This window comes from Herpailurus yagouaroundi, unplaced genomic scaffold, assembly GCF_014898765.1.
Source record: "Herpailurus yagouaroundi ecotype Mexico unplaced genomic scaffold, PumYag 28, whole genome shotgun sequence".
Classification (NCBI taxonomy): domain Eukaryota; kingdom Metazoa; phylum Chordata; class Mammalia; order Carnivora; family Felidae; genus Herpailurus; species Herpailurus yagouaroundi.
Window position 1 is genome coordinate 11,415,928 of NW_024412376.1, and position 22,414 is coordinate 11,438,341.

Genomic DNA, 22,414 nt, shown 5'->3' on the forward strand with positions numbered 1-22,414 from the left:
CTTCTTCTTCTTCTTCTTCTTCTTCTTCTTCTTCTTCTTCTTCTTCTACCTATCAACATTAAATATAATAACAGCTACCATATGTTGCCCACCTCTTACATACTGGCTATTGTGTTTCTGATTTAATCCTCAAAACAGTTTTGAGAGGTAAGTGCTATTGCCTACATTTTACCAAATAGGAAAATTCACAGTAAGGGGCAAAGATTCAAACTTACATCTCTCTGACTGAATCCAAAGTCATTGCTTTTTCTACTTTACCAGTAATTTTTAAACTGTACTCTATTAAAACTTGAATTCCAGGGGCGCCTGGGTGGCGCAGTCGGTTGAGCGTCCGACTTCAGCCAGGTCACGATCTCGCGGTCCGTGAGTTCGAGCCCCGCGTCACGCTCTGGGCTAATGGCTCAGAGCCTGGAGCCTGTTTCCGGTTCTGTGTCTCCCTCTCTCTCTGCCCCTTCCCCGTTCATGCTCTGTTTCTCTCTGTCCCAAAAATAAATAAACGTTGAAAAAAAAAAAACACAAAAAACTCGAATTCCGTAGAAGTCTTTTGAAGCTACTGTGGGGCATAATAAGTAGTGAAACCATAGGAGCAGGGACATCGCTGTTTCACCCAGGGCTGTAGCTTTTATCTCATTTATAAATTGAGGTTTTAAGTAAAATGTTACTTGAAAGGAGAGTTCTGCTTAAAAACTCTTCGAAAACTACTGCGCTTTACTTCCCTGGCCCCACCTTACCCTATCCTCTTGACTTAATTAACCCTAATCAGCATCTCTGGAAGGCTTCTCTGACTTCCCTGGTCAGGGCTAATTGCCTTCTTTGTCATTCCTGGTATTTTATACATGCTTCTTACCATGTGGTTCCAAAATAGCCTTTTTCTATGTGTCTTCCTCACCTAGATAGGTATGTTTTCAGAGGACAGAAACAGTGCAGTAATATTTTTGTGGTCTCAAGGCCCATTTGCTCTGTGTAGCTCAGAACCTGGCCCATGTACTGGGCCCTCAATTGTTGAATTAGACTGATCTCATCAGTGGCTCGTATTAAAAACATTTGTTTGAAAATCTAAATTTTTCATTCAGAATTGCAATTTTTTTGAAATTTTGGACTTTCTCTAGATCACTAATGCTTTAAATTTTAATAATTTTTATTATGAAGAATAATCAAACTTACAGAAAAGTTGAAGGTCCAATATAAAGAACATTTTCCCCCTGAACCACTTAAGAGTAAGTTGCAAAGTAAGTTGCCTTTGAATACTTTAGTATGCATTTCCTACAAACAAGGACAGTTCTTAAATCACCACAATACAGCATCAGAGTGAGGAATTTAGCACTGATAAATACTGTCATCTCATCCTCAGATCTTGTTCAAGTTTCACCCACTATTTCAATAGTGACCTACAGATCCCAGTTCAGAATCACATGTTGCATTTGGTTGTCCTGTCTCTTCACTCTGGGCACTTCCTGCCTTTCCTTGCCCTCATTACTGAACACTTTTGAAGATTTCAAGCAGGTTATTTTGTAGCAGGTTCCTCAATTTGGCTTAATCAGATGTTTCTTCATAATTAGGTTCAGGTTATACATCTTTAGCATTGGGATATCACAGAAGTGATAATGTATTCTTATTGTACCCTATCAGGTGGTGTGTGTGTGTATATATATACATATATATGTGTGTGTGTGTATATATATGTGTGTGTGTGTGTGTATATATATGTGTGTGTGTGTGTATATATATACACACACACACACATATGTGTGCATGTATATGTATATATACATATGCATATGTATATGTGTGTGTGTGTATATATATACACGTGTGTGTATATATATATACGTGTATATATGTATACATATGTGTATACACACACACACATATATATATGTATATATACACACCTATATATATAGTTCAATTTGTCCTGTCATGGATAATGTTCTTTCTTTTCATTGAGGTAAATTGTTATTGTAACATTTTTATTGAGATAAAATTTCTATATAACATTATATTAGCTTCAGGTGTATAAGATAATTTGATATTTGTATACACTACAAAGTAACCACCACAATAAGTTTAGTTACCATCCATCACCATACAATTGACCCACTTCACCTGTTTTGTCCCTCTCCCAGCCCCCTCCCTCCTTGATAACCACCAGTCCGTTCTCTGTATATATGAGTTTTGTTTTGTTTTCTTTTTTATATTCCACATATAAGTGAGGTCATATGGTATTGTCTTTCTCTGACTCATTTCATCTACCATTTAATACCCTCAGGGTTCATCCATGTTGTCACAAATGGCAAGATTTCATTCTTTTTTATGACCGAGCAGTATTCCACTGTATATACATCTATATCGCACCTTCTTTATCCATTCATCCATTGATGGGTAATTAGGTTATTTCCATATCTTGGCTATTGTAAACAGTGTGGCAATAAACATAGGGGTGCATATATCTTTTTATCTTTTCATATTAGTATTTTCATTTTCTCAGGATAAATGCTCAGAAGTGGAATAGCCAGATCATATGGTAGACCTGTTTTTAATTTTAACCTCCATAGTGTTTTCAGTAGTGGCTACACCAATGTATATTCCCACCAGCAGTGCATGAAGGTTCCCTTTTCTCCATATCCTCATCAACAGTTGTTATTTCTTGTTTTTTTTCATAATGGCTATTCTAACAATAATATCTCATGGTTTTGATTTGCATTTCCCTGATAATTAGTGAACATCAACATTAGTTGAACATCTTTTCATGTACCTGCTGGCCATTTGTATGTCTTTGTGAAAATGTTCAAGTTCTCTGCTTATTATTTAATCAGATTGGTTTTTGTATTGAGTTGAGTTTTTTAATATATTTTGGATATTAATTGTTGGATATATGACTCACAAATATTTTCTCCCATTCAGCAGGTTGTCTTTTCCTTTTGTTGATGGTTTCCTTTTATTGATGGTTTCCTATGATGGTGCAGAAGCTTTTTAGTTTGATGTAGTCCCACTTACTTATTTTTGTACTTTTGTCGCCTTTGCTTGTGGAGTCAGATCCACAAATTCAATACCCAGACCAATGTCAGGGAACTTCTGCCTGCATTTTTTTTCTAGAAGTTTTATGGTTTCAGGTCTTACATTCAAGTCTTTAATCCATTTTGAACTAATTTTTGTGTGTCATGTTAGATAATGGTCTAGTTCATTCTTTTGCATGTGGATGTCCAGTTTTCCCGACACCATTTATTGAAAAGACTGTCTTTTCCCCATTGTATATTCTTGGCTCCTTTGTTGTAAATTAATTGACCATGCATGCGGGGTTTATTTCTGGGCTCTCTGCTTTTTTGATCTATGTGTCTGTTTTTATGCCAATATCATATTGTGTAGTATAGTTTGAAATCAGGAAGTATGATACCTCCATCTTTGTTCTTCTTTCTGATACTGTTCATTTTGATCAAGGTAGTGTCTCCCAGGCTTCTCCTCTGTGAAGTTAATCTTTTCCACTTTGTAATTAAGTTTTGTGTGGTGAAGTACTTTGAAGCTATGTAAGTTTTCTGTAACTCATCAGATTTTCAGTTTACTCATTCATTTATTTGTATGAGTGGATTAATGGTTTCCTATTTGGTGGGTTATAGTCTGTTACTATCATTATTTATTTTGATGTACAAATGATCCTTGATTTGACCAGTGAGAGAGCCCTTTCAAGCTGGTTTTTGTGTCTTTTTTAAATGTCTCCATCATTCTTTGAGCAGTTTCTAGCTTTCTGTCATAATAAAATGTTTCAGGCTCATTTGTCATTTCTTTGCCCCAGGTCTGGAATCAGCCATTTCTCCAAAGAGCCCTGGTTTCTTTCACTGGAGATGGGTATTTAGAAACCAAGATCTGAGTGCTAGATATACTCATTGCTATTAGAGTGTTGCTGCTCCTAGACCCTCTAGTGGACCAAGCAAGGAAGTATATTTGTATGTATACATATACACCTGCATATACATATACTAACACATTTGCATTTATATTTATTTGCATATCAGTGTATTTATCGAAAACTATGAGTTCACAGCAATACCTTCCATTCCATCCAAGTTCTCTCCCTTTCTATATTTATAGCTTCCTTCTCTGATAGTAAGAAACTTGGCTTGCATTCACCTTAGTCTATAGCCTTATTTGGCCAACTCCCCCCATATGTAACCATACTTCTGTCTCTGTTATCACCCTCTTTCTCAAGCACATAATGTCCTCACCCCAGGAGGGCTCTGACAGACTCTTCTGAGAATATTTTGCACACACTCTGTGAAGGGTAGCTCCTAGTTTAATAGTGTCTGCTCTGAATATTGAGATCTAATATGTCCATGAGGAGGCTGAGTTACAGTTTTATATATATTCAATTAATGCATTTAGATACAATTTTGTAGACTTGCATAATTTTTTTCCTTTAGGGTATTTTAGTAAAATAAATCAGAGTAAGAGAATCACTGTGACTTTGAAAATGATTAATACCTTATTTTGCACTTAATTTATTGTAAAATATTACTATTTAATAGCTAGTATATAAATACATATGTATATTTTAGAGACTAAACACATCAAAAAGAGATCACCCTTATGCCCATAGCTCAGCTCCAGAAATACAGTATTACCAATACTTTGAAATCCCTTATGTGCCATTCTCTGATTGCATTCTTCTCCCTCCTGAGAGATAGCCACTCTCCAGCATTGTGTATTCATTATTCCCTAATAGCTTTCTTATTAATCTTTTGTAGATTGCTGTTGTGGCTGTGATGTGCAAACCCCACAGATGCCCACACATCAGTTTTACAGGAAATATATGTGTGTAAGTATGACGATTTTCTTCAAACGTGTGTGTGTGTGTGTGTGTGTGTGTGCGTGCGCGCTCTAATTGAATTAGTTAATTCCCTAGAGCCTTAATCAGTGCATGCTGGTAATATTTAAAACTTTGATTCAGTAGATGCATAAGTTAGTTCTTTGAAACAAGCAGCCATTGATAGGATGTTTCAGTGCTTTAAAACTGAAATATATATTTTAATATGTTGCAGTAAACAATAAAAAATACATTGTTATAGAATGTGAAAGACTAAAAGTCTATTAACTTGATAAATGAAACAAGGAGATATGAACTGCCTAAATTCTGTCAGAAATTCAAATGAGTTTGGATCAGAAAAGAATCAAAAAGTTATCTCTATAAATAACCTTTAAACTTCTTAAATTTAGATAATTGGAAAAATAGGCAGAATGCATGATTCTAGGTAGGAAGATTAAATGAAAGATTTTCTTAAGTATAGTTACCAAGGGAGCACTGTGAGTATCATTCTAAACCTAGGAAAAATTGGGTGCTGTTACTTGCCCCTAAAAGTAAATCTCTGAAATAATAGTGACTGCAATATTCTGAAAATGACTACTATGATGTTCCTCATATGTTTATTGTGTTTACTTGTCAGTAGAAAATATATTAATTGTAGATACTTTAAAGGTAGACTCTTCGATTAGGATTTGAATATGAAGCTTGTTTGCTCTCAGAATGTTATGGAGACTGCAGATACTTGAACTAGACTGTTGAACTAAATTTTGTATCTGACATCTTCATTCCTTGGTTGTATTGGCAGATACTGCCCTGGTGGACCTGATTCAGATTTTGAATATTCAACCCAGTCTTATACTGGATATGAGGTAAAGTAACATGAGGTTGTCCTGAGGAAGTTTGACATCATACTTTACCTATAGTGTGCTCTTACAAGTACTGACTTTCTTAAATTATTTTTATTTTTAATTTTTCTCCTGATTACAGAAGTTCATTCATTAAATATTTGCTGAGTGTCTACGTATATTGCTGTAGTCACTGGAGAAATACTTAACATAAGCACTTGTTACTGTATGTTAAACTATTGTAAGTCTCCACAACTTTAAACCTTATAGCAGCACCTTGAAGGCAGGCACTATTATCCTGGCTTTATGAATAAGGAAACAGGCTTTAGAGGCCCTAAACAATTGGCCCAGAGATAACACTGCTAATTAGTGACAGTAAATGGATAAAGTCCCTAATCTTATGGAATTTACATTCTAATAATAAGAGATAGACAATAAAGAAACAAGAAGAAAATATCAGGTACTACCAGTAAATGCTAAGTAGAGAAGTAAAATCAAGTGAGGTTTATAGAAACTGAGTAGATACTTTAGCCTTGGTAGTTAGGAAGTGACTGAGGAGATGATACTTAAACTGAGTCTTGTATGACAAGAAGGAGCCATGCTAGAATATCAGCAGAACGCATTCCCAGCAGAGAGGATAGCTAGAACAAGGAGCCATGGTAGGAATGACAGTGGGGTGTTCCAGGACATAGTGGGTAAGGGGAAGGATGATATTGGAGAGACAGATGAAATAGGTTGTAAGCTGGACATAGAGTTTGGATTTTGTTATAGGTGTCATGAGAAGCCATTAAGGTTGAAAGCAGGGGAATGATGCGATCCAGTATAGGGTTTTAAGAGATCATTTGATGGCTGTGTGGTTAAAGGATTAGAGTGGGGGCAAGAGTGCAAGCAGAACAGCAAGCAGGCTTCTTTTGAAGCAGTCAGCCTTTTCGGGAAGAGGTCAGCAGCCAGAAAACCATTGGACTTTTTCTCTTATATATGGAATTTCACTTTTTACTTGTTTTCCATAGTTCACATTTTTAAAAATACAAAAGGAATTATTCAGTGCAAAGGCTCCCTCTCGTTTCTGTCCCTTAGCCACCCCTTTCTGCTCCAGCAGAAAGTGACCCTGGAGATTTCATAAGTGTTTACACAAAGATAAATATGATTCAAGGAGATGCCCTGCTGTTCAGAATCTTAAGACAGTGGGGATGGAGACTAGCCAGATGCTATTCAGAACAGTATTTTGATCCCTAAACTGAGAAAGGAAGGAAGGAGCACAAGAGAATTTTATTTTTAATATAATTCTTTTCAACTACTTTTTATTTTCTATTCAATGTGGGCCCAGCAGGAGATTTTTCTCTTTTTCTCTTAGCCAACCTCCATGCGAGCTATCCGTGCTAGATATGACCCTTATCTACAGACAAGACACCGAATAGAACAGGTAAGTTTCTAAAAAGCATTTTTAAGTTAGATTTTTGTATATACTTAGAAGGTATTATTGTTTGAGTTGAACCTGAAATAACTAAAAGAGTGCCTGTCCCCTTGGTAAGTTTTTAATATCCATCTGAGGGAGGAAGACTATTTTGCAATACCCAGCAAGCTCAAAATCACTACTTCCTTTAGAGACTGTATTATTTTCTTTAAGGGTTCTATATTCTTTAAATTTCTTTCAACTTATACAGACTCATTAACCATATGAAATTTACAGATGGAGATCTGAGAAAGTTCTTAGACAGTAGGTGGATGGATTGAATTTTTGCTTCCATGAGCCAGATAAGAAGTTATTGTGACTGGTATGCCAGGGTGGGAATAGGGAATTGACTGCAGAAGGGTGTGAGGAACTCTTAGGAGTCCTGGGATTGTTCTGCATCATGACTGTGGTGGGAGTTACACAACTGTAAACACTCATCCATACCCTTCCAGTTGTACACTTAAAATTAATTGGTTTCATTGTATGTAAATTATACTTCAATATAACTGATGAAAAACAAGTAGTACTGTTTAAATGGCCTTGATCTGCCTGAGAAATCTGAACAGTAATACAATTTCCTTTTTTATAGTTTTATTTTAAACTTGTCCGATTTAAAAAAGTGTGAGTACCATCTATAATTTTTACAGTAACAACACCTAGTAGGGCAACTACAGAATCTCAAAAGGAAAGTAGTACATACCATAGTCATTAAGTCACTTCTCTGTTCATTTAGCTAGTATCGGTGAATACCAGCCAGTTCATATTTTCACCTCACTGTCACCCAAGCACGTGTGGATCAGGATTGTCAGCCATAGGAGAGGACCTCACCTGGGTGCAACCTGTATAGTCTAGAAAAGCATGTTCTAAACTGACCACTGCTTCAATTTCTTTTTTAGCTATGATATTTAATTCATTTAAAATGTTTCAGTAGAGTGTAAAATGTTTGTTTACCAAAAAGAGAATGGGTTTTAAAAGGTTTAGAAACTAGCATACAGCAGTGATTTTTTTCTTCACTGTAAATGCAATAGAATCATCTGAGTATCTTTTCCAAAACATATGCCAGATTTTCACCTCAGGAGTTCTGATTAAGTCTGGTTTAGGGTCCTGACAAGGTATTTTGAAAAAGGTACCCAGAATGATTTTGTTGTGTTTCCCTTGTAAACAATAATAGAGTTTTTTTTTTAGTATTTATATATATACACACATGCACACACACACACATACTTACCTATATACTTACATGCACACCTATATATACTTACATATATATTTTCATGCATATGTATATATGAATACAATTACAGAAAGATACAAATATGTATAAATTTTTATTTGCCATTGTCAGAAACAAACATTTAAAAAGGTGCCTTTTTGTCATATTAAGTGTAGACATCCTTTACATAGAACATTAATTAATTTGAGTTCATAGTTTAGTAGTCTACTTGACCCAGTTTTTCTCAAGCCTGAGATAGGGCAAGAAATTTTTCTTTTAATTGAAGTATAGTTGACACACAGTGATACATTAGTTGCAGGTGTACAACATAGTGTTTCAACATGTCTGTTATGCTGTGCTTACCACAGGTATAGCTACCATCAGTCACCATACTGTGCTGTTACAATATCATTGACTGTATTTTCTATGCTGTATCTTTTATTCCCATGATTTGTTCATTCCATAACTGGATTCATTCATTCCATAATTTATTCATTCCTGTATCTTCTGCCCTTTACCCATTTTGCCCATCCCCTCCTCCACTAACCCTCTCATAACTATCAGTGTGTTCTCTGCATTTATAGGTCTTTCGTCTTTTTATCTGTTTTAGTTGTTTAGATTCCACATATAAATGCAATAATTTGGTATTTATTTTTCTCTGACTTATTTCACTTAGCATAATACCCTCTAGTTCCATCCATATTGTACACTTGTAAATGGCAATATCTCATCCTTTTTTTAATGGCTGAGTTATATTCCGTTGTATATATACACTGCATCTTCTTTATCCATTTGTCTCTCAGTGGGCACTTGGGTTGCTTTCACATCTTGGCTATTATAAATAATGCTGCAATAAACATAGGGGCACATACATCTTTTTGAATTAGTGTTTTTATTTTCTTTAAATACCCAATAGTGTAATTAGTGGATCATGTTGTATTTCTGTTTTTAACTTTTTAAGGACCCTATGAAATTTAAATACCTGTTTTTAAAATTTAGAATCTTGGCTTATTATAGTTGGCAAAATGAAAAATCTGTACCATTCTCTCCACTAGTAGAGAGACATAATATTTTATAGTTTATCAATCAGATTTTTATGTTGTTTTTTCTCCAGAAAGCCATGCCACCTATGCTCATAATCTTCACAACTGATTTAAAACTGCATTCTTAATTTTTATTTCTAACCTGGTGTTCTTTTTCTTCCATTGGCATCAAGCCCTGATTATGTTGCACACTGTTTTTGTTCCCAAGGCTTACCGCAAGGTCTGACATAAAAAATACATGATCAAGAAGTATTTATTATGTTGCATATTGTATTATTACATTTGCCCTTACTGCTTTCTAGTTTATATTCCCCATGTTTTTAAATTTCCACATAGGTATTGATGTCAAGCTTCTTGTTTATTGTTTTTAATTGTCACTTTGCCTCCTCGCGCTATAGTAATTTTTTTTTCTTTCAGACTCTGGAGTTTATTTTTTAATCCAAACCTTTGCTAAATATGTTTAATTGCTTTTCATTTTTAAACTATACTGATGAAAAAACTACAAAATAAGATTAGAAATTTGCAGTGCCTTCTTAGGGTAATTGACTGTATCCATCTAATGCTGATGAATTTGTATGTGTTTCAGTTAAAACAACTTGGTCACAGTGTGGATAAAGTGGAGTTTATTGTGATGGGTGGAACGTTTATGGCCCTTCCAGAAGAATACAGAGATTATTTTATTCGAAATTTACATGATGCCTTATCAGGACATACCTCCAACAATATTTATGAGGCAGTCAAGTAAGAAATCCTTATTTTATCATATTCTGCAGAGTGGTTGTCAGTTTATCCCCTGAGCCGCAGCCTGTGAGAATTCCTTTTGTTCTACATCTACATTCCTAGTTCTTTTTTGCGTGGGGGGGGGGGGGGTTGGTTGGTTGTTATTTTTATTTGCATATTTTGGATGGGTTATAATTAAATATATTTTCTAGTTTTATTGAGATAGAATTGACATACGGCGTGGTAAAAGTTTATGGTGTACAGCATAATGACTTACATATACATTGTGAAATGGTTACCACAGTTACTTTCACATCCATCACAATCACATCCATCGTCCTATACGTTCCTAGTTCTCATAGTTACTTCTTTTTTGTGGGAAAGGATTATTTTCATTGAAATAGTTAATAGTTTTTCTTAATAAGTGAGTGTGGTTTGTTGAAATTTGTATTCTCTGAGAAAGAGTGATTCATTAAATCACTAAAGGTTTTTTTCAACCTTAGGCTGGTCTAAAGTACAGGAGTAGTTTTGATTTGACCAGTTGAGTTTTCAGCCTCCTCAAAAAGAACACTAGGGGTACACTTTGTCCGAAACATTTAGCTGCCATACAATCAAAACAAGTTATTTTTTAATAGCTATTATTAATAACTACTAAAATTTCTGTTTATGAATGAGATCACTTTTTCATTCTAATTGGCAAAACAAAATTATGCATTCTTTTGATACGTTGTATCTCCGTTTTTAGCAAAAAGAATACTAAGATTTCATATACAGTATTTCAGAAGTTTCAGGAAAGCCTAGTTAGTTACCATATACTGTTCCCTCTTATTTATCAAATGTTTATGGAGGGCCCACTAGGGGCTATGCACTGCTTTAGGCACTAGGAACAGCATGGTGAAACAAGATATGTATTGTCCTTGCCCTTGTGGTGTTTATTTCTACTGGTTCAACAAATACGAAGTGCTATGGTGGAGATAGATTACTGTGATAGAGATTAAGACTTTTCTCCAGGCGAAGTGGTAATGTTTAAGCTGAGACCCAAAGTATATGAGGAGGAATCAGGCTAAAAGCAGAAAAAAATATGACAGAAGCACTGAAATGGGGAAGATTTTCAGGTCTTCTAGGAACAGAGAGGAGGCCAGTGTGACTAGATTCCAGTGAACAAAAGAGAATCTTAAGGTGAGCTTAAAGAGTTACATCTGGGCCAGAGAATAGAATGCTTTTGAGGAGCTAAAGTTTTATTTGAAATGCAGTAGGAAGTAGATGAATGGTTTTAAGCAGGAGAGTGACACATTTCAGGTTGATAATCAGGTCATTCTGTCTATTGTCTGGTTAATGGATTAGCAGAGTACAAGAGTGAAAGTGAGGAGCCAGATAAAAAGACTGTTAAACCCATCATAGCTCACTTCAGGGTGGTGGCAGTGATGATGGAGAAGAGAGGATGGATTAGAGTTCTGTTTTGTTGTTACAAATGCCAGGACTTTGGATTGGGTTGAGGGTAAGAAAGGAAGGAATCAAAGAAGATGCTTAGCTTTTGGTTGTAGGAAATGGTTAATGGGTAACGCCGCCGTATCCTGAGATGGAAAAGACATGGAAGAACAGGTTTATGGGAGAAAATCAAGAGTTTTACTTTGGATACATTAAATTTGAAATGCCTAGGAGATGTCAGGTAGGCTGTACAAGAGACATCCAGGCTGGCAATGCAAAATTGGGGTTATCAGTCCACAGATGGCATTTATAGCCATGCAAGTGGATAAGATCACCTAATGTGGGAGAGTTGCTGGTTTCTGAGGTATATTATGTGAAAAAGCAATTTTTAGAGCAATTCTTACAGTCTGGATCCATCATATTTGTGTATATCCACATAAATGTAAATGCATAGAAAATGTGAAAGGGGGTGAGAGTGATGATTATTATAGGCATGAGTTTGAGCTGAGGAGGAAAGGACATAGGAGAATGGGGGTAAAGGAGCACATTTATGGTTGGGCTGGACATTGTGATAAGCATTTATTTAAAACTCACAGTAAATATTTGAGTTCGGTATTTAAATTACCCTGTTTTTGGGGTGCCTGGGTGACTCAGTCGGTTGAGCGTTCGACTTCGGCTCAGGTCATGATCTCAACGGTCCGTGAGTTTGAGCCCTGCATCAGGCTCTGTGCTGACAGCTCAGAGCCTGGAGCCTGTTTCAGATTCTGTGTCTCCCTCTCTCTCTGACCCTCCCCCGTTCATGCTCTGTCTCTCTCTGTCTCAAAAATAAATAAATGTTAAAAAAAAAAAAAAAGCTTTAAAAAAAATAATAAATTATCCCTGTTTTTACAGGTGAGGCAGTCAAGGCACAGAGAGATTAAGCAACTTGCCAAAGTTACAAAGGTAGTTAGTTGGTGGTGGGAGTCGGGCTGTGAAACCCAGGCGGCTTTGCTTTAAGAGCCTGAACTTTGCTATAATGCAAGAAACTATGCTACATGTAAAAGTGTGTGAAAATGTGTGTCTGTGCGTGTACAAGCACGTGTGTGTGTACACCACCAGAGCTTCAAAATATCTCTCTGGATTTTTTTTTTTTTTTTTGCACTCTTCTTCCTGCCTTCAGGCTTTTCTCTGGCTTCTCTTTTATATTGGGGAGAGAGGGTCATATAGCTAATTACAAAGTTGTTTCAAATAGTGCCCCTCTTAGAGAATTTTTTGTAAGGTGATAAGTAGAACCAAAGTTTGAATGAATCTAAGGATGGTTTTCATTACACCATAATTAAAATGGTTTGTGATACACAGTAGCCGTAAGTAAATGTCTGAATGAATTTTGTGTGAATGATCAATCTATAGGTCAAATACTGACAGCTAATGACTTAGGTAGGGCTTAGAATAGGGACATCTTTTGTGTCCTTCCTACTTTCCCTGTTGAGACCTTTGGCTATCAAGTGTATCTCGAGGGACCTGTGTAAAGAGTCCAGCAGCTGGGAGAGTGTGTGTGAGCAACCTACTTTGTTTGATTGCCTCTAGAGAATGTGGTAGGTTAATTGTATGTCCACAAATCTAGGTTTTTAACAACAACTGGCTGGTGTGATCTCTTCCTCCTACATGGCCTTTAGTAGCAAGATAAGATGGTGACCATACTTTTTTTTTTTAAGTTTATTTATATTTGAGAGAAAGAGAGCAAGTGGGGAGGAGCAGAGAGAGAGAGAGAGAAAGAGAAAGAATCCCAAGCACTCTCCGCACTTCAAACTCACGAACAATGAGATCATGACCTGAGCTGAAATCAAGAGTCAGGGGCTTAACTGACTAAGCCACCCAGGCACCCCTAACCATGTTTTTACTGCTCATTCAAAATCTTGATTATTCATGAATATAAGTCATGCTTAGTAAAACACTGAAGTGTTTGAAACTTTAGAAGAATAATGATGTAACCCAAACCATTCTTCTTAATAATACCGAAAATCAAATGATAGCTTAGTGTAAAATGCAGTTTGAGAGAAAACAACTTTCATTAGTTCAAAGCCCCATGACACTGAAATGGCAACAGTACCTCAGAGTTACTAAAATTCATTTAACTCTGAGAATTCCCTGGTGAGATAATCTACAAGACCATTGACTTTTTGTACCCACACTTATATATCATATACTCTTTTCTCAGTGCAGCTGTTATTGTGTTGAAGATCTTGCTTATTTTTTTAAATGTTTATTTGTTTTTGAGAGAGAAATTGTGCGCGTATGCGAGCAGGGGAGGGGCAGAGAGAGAGAGGGAAACGAAGAATCCAAAGCAGGCTCCACACTGCCAGTGCAGAGCCCAGTCTGGGGCTTGAACTCACAGATCATGAGATCGGCCTGAGCCGATCACAGCTTAACCGATTGACCCACCCAGGCACCCTGAAAACCTTGCTTAGTAAGTGAAATTGAATATACATATCTTGGACTTGCCCCACCCTCCCAGCCCCCATAAAAGTTTGCCACAAAGCTTTTCACAGTGTATAGTTTGGGTCCCCTGGGTCAGGTGAGCTAGGCTAACGGGAGATCTGCCTAATGAATTTTTAGGGTATAGCTAGTTTGACCTTTTTAATAATTGAAACTTAAAATTTTTTGCTTATTCTTGGTGTAAAGTTTTCATTTTATTTTTACAGAAATGTTCTAGTGTCTTCTTTTGTAAGTTGTCTGTTGTTGGGGTAAAAATAGAGTTTACGTTACAACTATCCAACTTCAGATCATGATATGTTTGTAGAAAAAGCCAAAAAGCCTGTTGGAAAAGAAAGTCCCTTTCTGTAATGGACTAGGCAAGGGCAGCGTTGTTTTGTTTCTGTTCTTGAATTTACCTCAAGAGGGCAACAAACACTTTACTTTCAGATGAAAATTTATATATGATTTGAGCCTTCATTGCAACAGATCTCATGAATGACTCTTGGGAAACAATAAAAGTACAATCTGGGAGCCTTAAAACCATCCATAAATGTTACACTGAATCATGCCAACCCACACTTGACATGTTTTGCTCTTTTCTCCTGGTCTCTATACTTTTATGAGATAATCTGAAAAAAAGCTAATTTGTGGCATCTTGTTTGCTTTGTTAAGGTAAATTTTTACTACTAACGCCCTACAATAAAGGTGGTATTTTGTTTTTTAGGGAAATGTTGTTATATAGTTCAAAGAAATAGTAATCTGGTTTGTACTATAGAACTAGAGACATAGCAAACCATTTTCTAATGTTAACATTTTGTGAAATAAAGAACAGCCCAGAGATACTATGTTTTGTACATAATATGTTTTCTTCACATTTTTGGAGGTGATCTTTAACTTGCTGTTCTTTATATTATCTTTCACTGAGGGTATTTGTGAAGACTGTTTGGGTCACCCAGTGTGGCTGACCTTTTTCAGATGTAAAGTAATGAACTTCATTTTTATTTTAGTGTTAGTTGATATTAGTTGTTTGTACTTGCTGACTACACAGATGTAATACTTTCATTAGTGTATCAGAGGTTTTTATTTAAAAGACTAATTTTAAATTAGGTTAAAAATTACATAGTGACAGATGAGTCAATGTTTAAGGTTACAGTATTTGGTCAAATTAGAGGTTATTAGCTCGTGTTAGCCTCCTTTGCTATCCTATGTCTAATCCAGTCAAAGTTTAGACCATGTTTAAACCTGATTATTTTACTTTTTACTTAAAAGATTAAAAGTTAAGGTAAGGAAAAGCCCCCAAAAGTGAACCTGGTTATTATTTACAGCAAGTTAGTAGCAAAAAGTATGCTATATCCTTGCAAATAGAAAAATTGAAAAGCTGAGTGAAATAGAGTTCAAGGATAAAGCAGGTATAGGGTTTCTGTGAAGGCGCATTAAATCAAGCAAAGTGATAATCACTCATTTCCATCAGCTAGACTGAGACTTCAGTTGTCTCCAGAAAGCAACAATTACTGGTGACTATTGTCCTCTAAAAATCATAGCTCTGGAGATGAAAAGGACCGGCAGTGGGATCTGAGTCACCCATTCACCGGAATGCAAATAAATATTGCCAAATAACTCAGAGTAACCTTTTAAAATAGTTTTATTCCTCTTTAATCAGTCCTGCCCAGAAGCAGTTTTATGTTCAATCTTTAATGCTCCTTGGCTGTTTTCAAAAGATGCTATTTTGAAGGGTAGTTACCCATCAAGGAGTGGGTGAGTCATACCTTCTCCCAGTGGAATTTTTAATTCATTTCCGTTCCTTCCTTTTTTGCCCCTCATCAATGACTTTAAATCCTCCAGCTGTGTCCTTATGTGTCTTGGAAAAAAGCTAGAGAGCTAGAGCGCTAGCTTACTGCTGGATACTAGGCCTAGAAGACAGTTTCATAGACTTGCAGAAGTTAGGAAGAAAGCAAAAGCAAATCTCCTAAGGCTTGCAAGTGACTATTTTCTGCCTTGGTGCCCTGGGCATTATTTCCGGCAGGTTTCAGACTTGCATTTCTGGGCTTTGGCTCTAATACTCCCCACCCCTTACTTTATATATTTACTGCCTTTACTCTCTCTCTTGGTCAACCAGATTTTCATGGATGGTGACCAGAATCCTTAACATTGGCAGTCCCACCTAAAATAATCTCAGTCATCTGTGATGCTGTTTTTCTTCCAGCATCTTACATGAAGCAAATAAAAATTGAAGGAACTTGTCAGGTACTACATACTTGTCACCTGGATTCTACAGTACTTGCTTTATCACATACTTATCCAACTATTCATTTCTGTACCCTTCCATGGATCCCTCTTTTTTTAAGCATTTCGAAGTAAGTTGTACACTTCAGTACACTTCTTTCTAAATATGTCATCGTGTACATCATTAACTAGTTCATTTGTTGCTATCTTTTGAAGCAAAATTGCATACAATGAAATGCAAAGATCTTAAGTGTACCATTTGACAAGTTCTAATAAATGCATATACCTGTGCATCAAAACTCTGTTAAGATATAGAACATCCCAGAATGTTCCTTCATTCCTCTTCCCATTAAATCCTCACCTGTACCTCCCACAGGCAATCATTATTCCTTTTTTCCCTTCCACATTAACCATATAGTATATTACCTCTTCTGTCACTGAGCATAATATTTTGAGATTCATCAATGTTGTTGGGTATGTCTTTGTTACCTTGTAGTTCTGAGTAGTATTCCACTGTATGCATAGACCACAGTTTATCCATTCTATTGATGGACACTGGGCTGTTTCTAGTTTGTGGTTATTACAATAAAACTTCAGTGAACATACTCATACAAGTTTTACTATGAATATAGTATTTATTTCTGTTAGGTAATAGCTAGAAGTAGAACTGCTACATCATATGTTTAATTTTTTAAGAAACTGCCAGACATTGTTCCAAAGTGGTTGTAACATTTGTACTCCCACCAGTGATGTATGAGCATTTGGTTGTTCCACATCCTCACCAACATATGGTGTTGTCAGTCTTTTTAATTTTAGCTGTTCTAGTAGGTGTGTAATGGTATCTCATTGTGGCTTTAATTTACATTTTCTTGATGACTAATGATGATGAGCACTTTATTATATGCTTGTGTTTTCTGTATATATTTCTTTTGTGAACTGTCTGTTAAACTCTTTTGTCCATTTTTTATTGGGCTGTTTAAATTCTGGATACCAGTCCTTTGTTGGATCTGTATTTGACAAATATGAAAACCCAGTCTGTGGTTTGAGTATTCATTATATTAAGGACAACTTTAAGCAGAAGTTTTTATTTTGATTAAGTCTAATTTAGTAATTTTTTAATTTAATAGTCATTGTTTTCTGTATTGTTTTTGTTAAACTTGTGCTTACTCCCAAGAAGATACATGACAAGATTCTCTCCTGTGTTTTCTTCTACCTGCAGTTACAGTTTTTTTTATATTTAGCTTGCCTATTTAGACTTGTGGTCTATCTTGGATTAATTTTTATATATACTGTGAGGTACGATTTGTGGTTTCTTTTTTCCTCTTGGAGGTAGATACTGTTTCAATATTGCTTGTTTAAAAACTTCCCTTTCCTATTTGGATTATATTGGTGGCTTTGTCAAAATTGATTGACTGTACATGTGGAACTGGGCTCTGTTCTGTCCCACTAATCTATTTCTCAGTTCTTATGCCAGTAACACTGTCTTGATTATTGTAGCTTTATAGTATATCTTGAAGTCAGGTACTGTGAGTCTTTTTTGTCATTGTTTTTCAAGATTGTCTTGGATATTCTATTTCCTTTGCATCTCTACGATGTAAAGTTTAGAATCAGCTTGTCAACTTCTGAAAAGTGTGAGAAAATTGGGATTGTATTAAAACTATAGAACAGTTTGGAGAAAATTGACAACAATATTGAGTCTTCTGATCCATGAACATCGTCTGTCTCTTTGTTTATTTAAGTTTTCTTTAATTTCTCATAGAAATCTTCAGTGTAGAGATGTTGTTAGCCTTTTGTTAAATTTATGTCAAAATATTTTTGTGTTGATGCTATAGAAATTGAACTTCTTAAAAATTTCATTTTCAAATTCTTTTACAGATAGTGTATAATATGTAATTGATTTTTGTACGTTACATTGTATCCTATTACCTTACTAATTTCACTATGTAGTTCTAAAAGTTGTTTTTGTAAATCTGCTAGGATTTTCTTTATAAACAATCACTTAATTTACAAATAAAGTGAACTTTAATTTTTCTTTTTGGATTTGCATGCTTTTCTTTTTCTTGCCTTACTGTAATGGCTAGGACATTAGTACAGTGTTAAGTAGAAGTGGTGAGAGTAAGCTTCTTTGTCTTATTCCCAGTAATACAGGTGAAACATTTAATATTGCAGTATTAACTGCAATGTTACTTGAGGGGTTTTTTATGGATACCTTTATTGAAGAAGTTTGTTGAGAGGTTGTATCATTAATTCAATTGTCTAATGATTTCTCTGTATCTATTCAAATGATCACATAATTTTCCTTCTTTATTCTGATCATGTAGATTACTTTTTTTTTTTTTTTTTTTAAGCTTAAACTAACCTTGCATTCCTAGGATAAACCTGTTTGGTCATAATGTGTTATCCTTTTTATATATCATTTTATTAATACATTGGAAAGGATTTTGTGTATATGTTCATGAGAGATGGTGGTCTGTAGTTTCCTGTTTTATAATTTCTTTGTTAGGTTTTGGTATTAGTGTTATTATGCCAGCCCCATAAAACATGTTAGGAAGTGTTCCCTCCTCTGTTTTCTTTTTTGTTTGTTTGTTTATTTTTGAGAGAGAGAGAGACAGAGCACAAGCAGGGGAGGAGCAGAGAGAGAGGGAAACAACAGAATCCAAAGCAGGCTCCAGGCTGAGCTGTTAGCCCAGAGCCCAATGCAGAGTTCAAACTTTTAACCCGTGACCTGAGCCAAGCCATATGCTTACCTGACCGAGCCACCCAGGCGTCCCCCCTCCTCTGTTTTCTAAATGTTTATATAAAATGAATGTTAATCCGTCCATAAGTGTTTGCTAGAACTGACCAGTAAAATTATCCAGGGCTGTGTTTTTTTTATGGGAGAATTTTGGATGATTGATTGAATTCCTTTAATAGATAAAGAAAGAGATATTCAGATTTTCTGTTTCATCTGTGTCCATTTTGGTAAGTTGTATTTTTCAAGGAATTTGTCTACCTCATCCTAGTTGTCAAACTATTTGGTGTTAAGTTGTTCATAATATTCCCCTTTATGCTTTTAATGTCTATGTAATGTTAGTGATCACCCCTCTTTCAATCCTGGTTCTGATCATCTGTGTTTTCTCTTTTTTTCTTGATTAATCTAGTTAGAGGTTTATCAATTTTGTTATTCTTTTCAAAGAACTGACTTTAGATTTTATGTCCTCTATTTCATTGATTTCTGCTTTACTTTTTTTTTTTATTATTGTCTTCTACTTTCTTTGGGTTTACTTTATGGTTCTTTTTCTATGACTTAGTAAGGTATAGAGGCTTGGCCTTCATTATAGACTTTTTTTCTTTTCTAATGTAAGTATTCAATGCTTTAACTTTTCCTCTAAGCATTATTATGACAGAATCCCACAAACCTTGGTATATTGTATTTTAATTATTATTCCATTCAAAATATTTTTTTAAGTCCTTTATATTTTTTGACCTATGAGTTATATAGAAATGGTTCTTTAATTTCCAAATTACCAAAAGCGAGTCTTTCTTGATATCTTGTTGTCAATTTCTAATTTAATGCCATTTGGGTTAGAGAGAGCCTATTCTATATAATTTAATTTTTTTAAGTTTTTTTTTTTTTTTTTTTTTTTAACATTTATTTATTTTTGAGACAGAGAGAGAGCATGGACAGGGGAGGGTCAAAGAAAGAGGGAGACACAGAATCTGAAGCAGGCTCCAGGCTCTGAACTGTCAGCACAGAGCCCGACGTGGGGCTCGAACCCATGGACCACAAGATCATGACCTGAGCTGAAGTCGGATGCTTAACTGACTGAGCCACCCAGGCGCCCCTGTTTTGTTTTGTTTTTTTAATTGAGACTCATTTTGTGGCCCCGGCATATATGGTTTCACTTGGTGAACATACTGTGTATATTTGAAAGAATATGTATTCTTTCAATGGTTCAATGTAATGTTCTATAAATATCAGTTACACTGGTTTAATGTAATGTTCTATAAATATCAGTTAAATTCAGGTGATTGATAGTGTTACTTTTTTCTGTTATATCGGTTGCTAAGAGAGAGTGATATTAAAATTTCAAACCAGGAAAAACTAAGAACAAACTGAGGGTTGATGGGGGGTGGGAGGGAGAGGAGGGTGGGTGATGGGTATTGAGGAGGGCACCTTTTGGGATGAGCACTGGGTGTTGTATGGAAACCAATTTGACAATAAATTTCATATATTAAAAAAAAAATTTTCAAACCAGGATTGAAGAATTCTCTATTTTTCCTTTCAGTTTTGTTAATTTTTATTTCATTTATTTTGAGACTCAATTATTAGGTGCATACGTATTTATGATTTCTGTGTTTTTCCTTATGTATGAGCTTTTAATCATTATGAAATGTTTTTATCCCTGAAGTTTCCTTTAGTTGATGTTAATTTATTACAGTCTTCATGTGTTTACTGTTTTCCCTATGTATTACTTTTTCCATCCATTTTCTTTCCACGCATATGTGCCTTTATATTGAAAGTGGGTTTCTTCTAGACAGCAGTCTATAGTAGTTGAGTCTTGGTTTTCATTCATTTTTATATTGTCTTTTAACTGGAGGGTAATCTGTTAACATTTACTGTAACTATTGATGCGAGTATATTTGCATCTACTACTTTAATCATCCCCTCACTTTGGTTTTCAGTAGCCAAAAATAATAGTTTTAGTGAATACTGTTATTGTCTAATTCTGTATAATGCACCTTTTCCCTGTTTCCTTTAATAGGGAATGTTTTCTTAAGAGACACATTGTGCCTATATCTAGCACAATGTCTTAGGGATAGAAAGTACTAAGTAAACATTATTAAATGACCATAGTGTAAAGAACTGTGCATGAAGAATCAGGAGACTTGGGTTCCAGACTTATTTCTGTTATTATCTTAGGTTATTACCTAATTTAAGCCACTTATGTATTCTGTGTTGTAGTTTCCTCATCTATAAAAATGAGGAGGTGGGACTATATTATCTCTAAAATTACTTCTTTCTCTGACATTCTGTGGTTTGAAGAATTTTATTGGAATGAGAATGTTTATCTAAAAGATGTGTTTGCAAGTTATTTTTCATATAGCAGTCATTTTCTGACAATGACAACTTTTCTATAATGCATTTATGAATATAGTCCTTAAATTTGAATGTGAATGTAATGTTAAAAGAATGTGTAATAACTGATTTTTGTCTATTAATAATGCTTTGCTGTTAGTTCTTAACTGTCTGATAGCATTCTTGTCAGCTGTCGCAAGAATCAGAACCCAAAATGTTATGAGTTGTTTTTAATATACCTTAAACTTTGTCAACTAACATGATAGGGATCAAGGGTCCCTGATAAGTTTCTAAAACACAAAGTCATCAGGCTAGTTTTTCATAAGTTGTACTCATTTAAAAATTAAAATTCTGTTTGTTTCCTTGGTGTGTGTTGGGTAGAACCTTACTATTTTATCGGTCATTTGACATAACAATCAATATCTAGGAAGCAAACTTGACCACTGTCTCAACAACAACAACAAAAAAGTAAAAATATTATTTTTAAATCATCAAACACCCAAATCGGTCATTCATAAGTCTAGAATACCACCAGCATAGCATTGTACAGAGCATAAAGTTGTATTGAGAAATTTTCCAAGTATGATTATATCAAAAAGAATTTGTTCTGTGGCACTACTACTGAGGAATTGTACCAGTTGTACCAGTAACCCCAGATGTTATTTGGCAATTCAAACAAATCTTTGGTTGCCCAAAGAAGTTTATAAATTCCACTTATCGATTTTGGGATTGTAGATACAGAAGAGAGTTTGTACGTTATGACAAATGAAAATTAACATTCCATCTATGTACCGTTTTTATTTACTTTGCAGTTTGCTTTGAGCAGGTTGAGGTCTATGTAGGAAAGATTCTGTAGGACTTTCAGGAACTTAGGCCTAGAGCTGTAGTGAGATTTCACACAGGACTAGACTAAGACACAGCCACCTTTATTGATGACAGAGGTTTTTTAGAGAGGACTGCGATGAACTGATAGCAATGAGAAGCGGTCTTTGATACCCATAGCCTTCTTGGAGTGACTCATGTAGTTTCCAGAAGATAACAGAGACTTTAACATTGAATTGCCACCTTCCCTCAGTGTCCCCTTGTTTGGGGTCCCTCAGCCAAGGAGTTAGTAATAGGTATAGTTATTTTTATTTATTTTTTTAATGTTTATTTTTGAGAGAGAGAGGGAGCATGAGCGG

At 35.3% G+C, this 22,414-nt stretch overlaps 1 protein-coding gene across 1 annotated transcript in view; it reads left to right on the top strand.

The window, feature by feature from the left end:
- ELP3 (elongator acetyltransferase complex subunit 3) overlaps positions 1 to 22,414 on the top strand; it is a 107,119-nt gene that overhangs the window by 18,272 nt on the left and 66,433 nt on the right. Inside the window, exons 4-7 of the mRNA XM_040465930.1 lie at positions 4,740 to 4,810; positions 5,601 to 5,664; positions 6,995 to 7,063; positions 9,936 to 10,090. Coding sequence (XP_040321864.1) covers positions 4,740 to 4,810; positions 5,601 to 5,664; positions 6,995 to 7,063; positions 9,936 to 10,090 — 359 coding nt within the window. The remainder of the gene's footprint in view (positions 1 to 4,739; positions 4,811 to 5,600; positions 5,665 to 6,994; positions 7,064 to 9,935; positions 10,091 to 22,414) is intronic.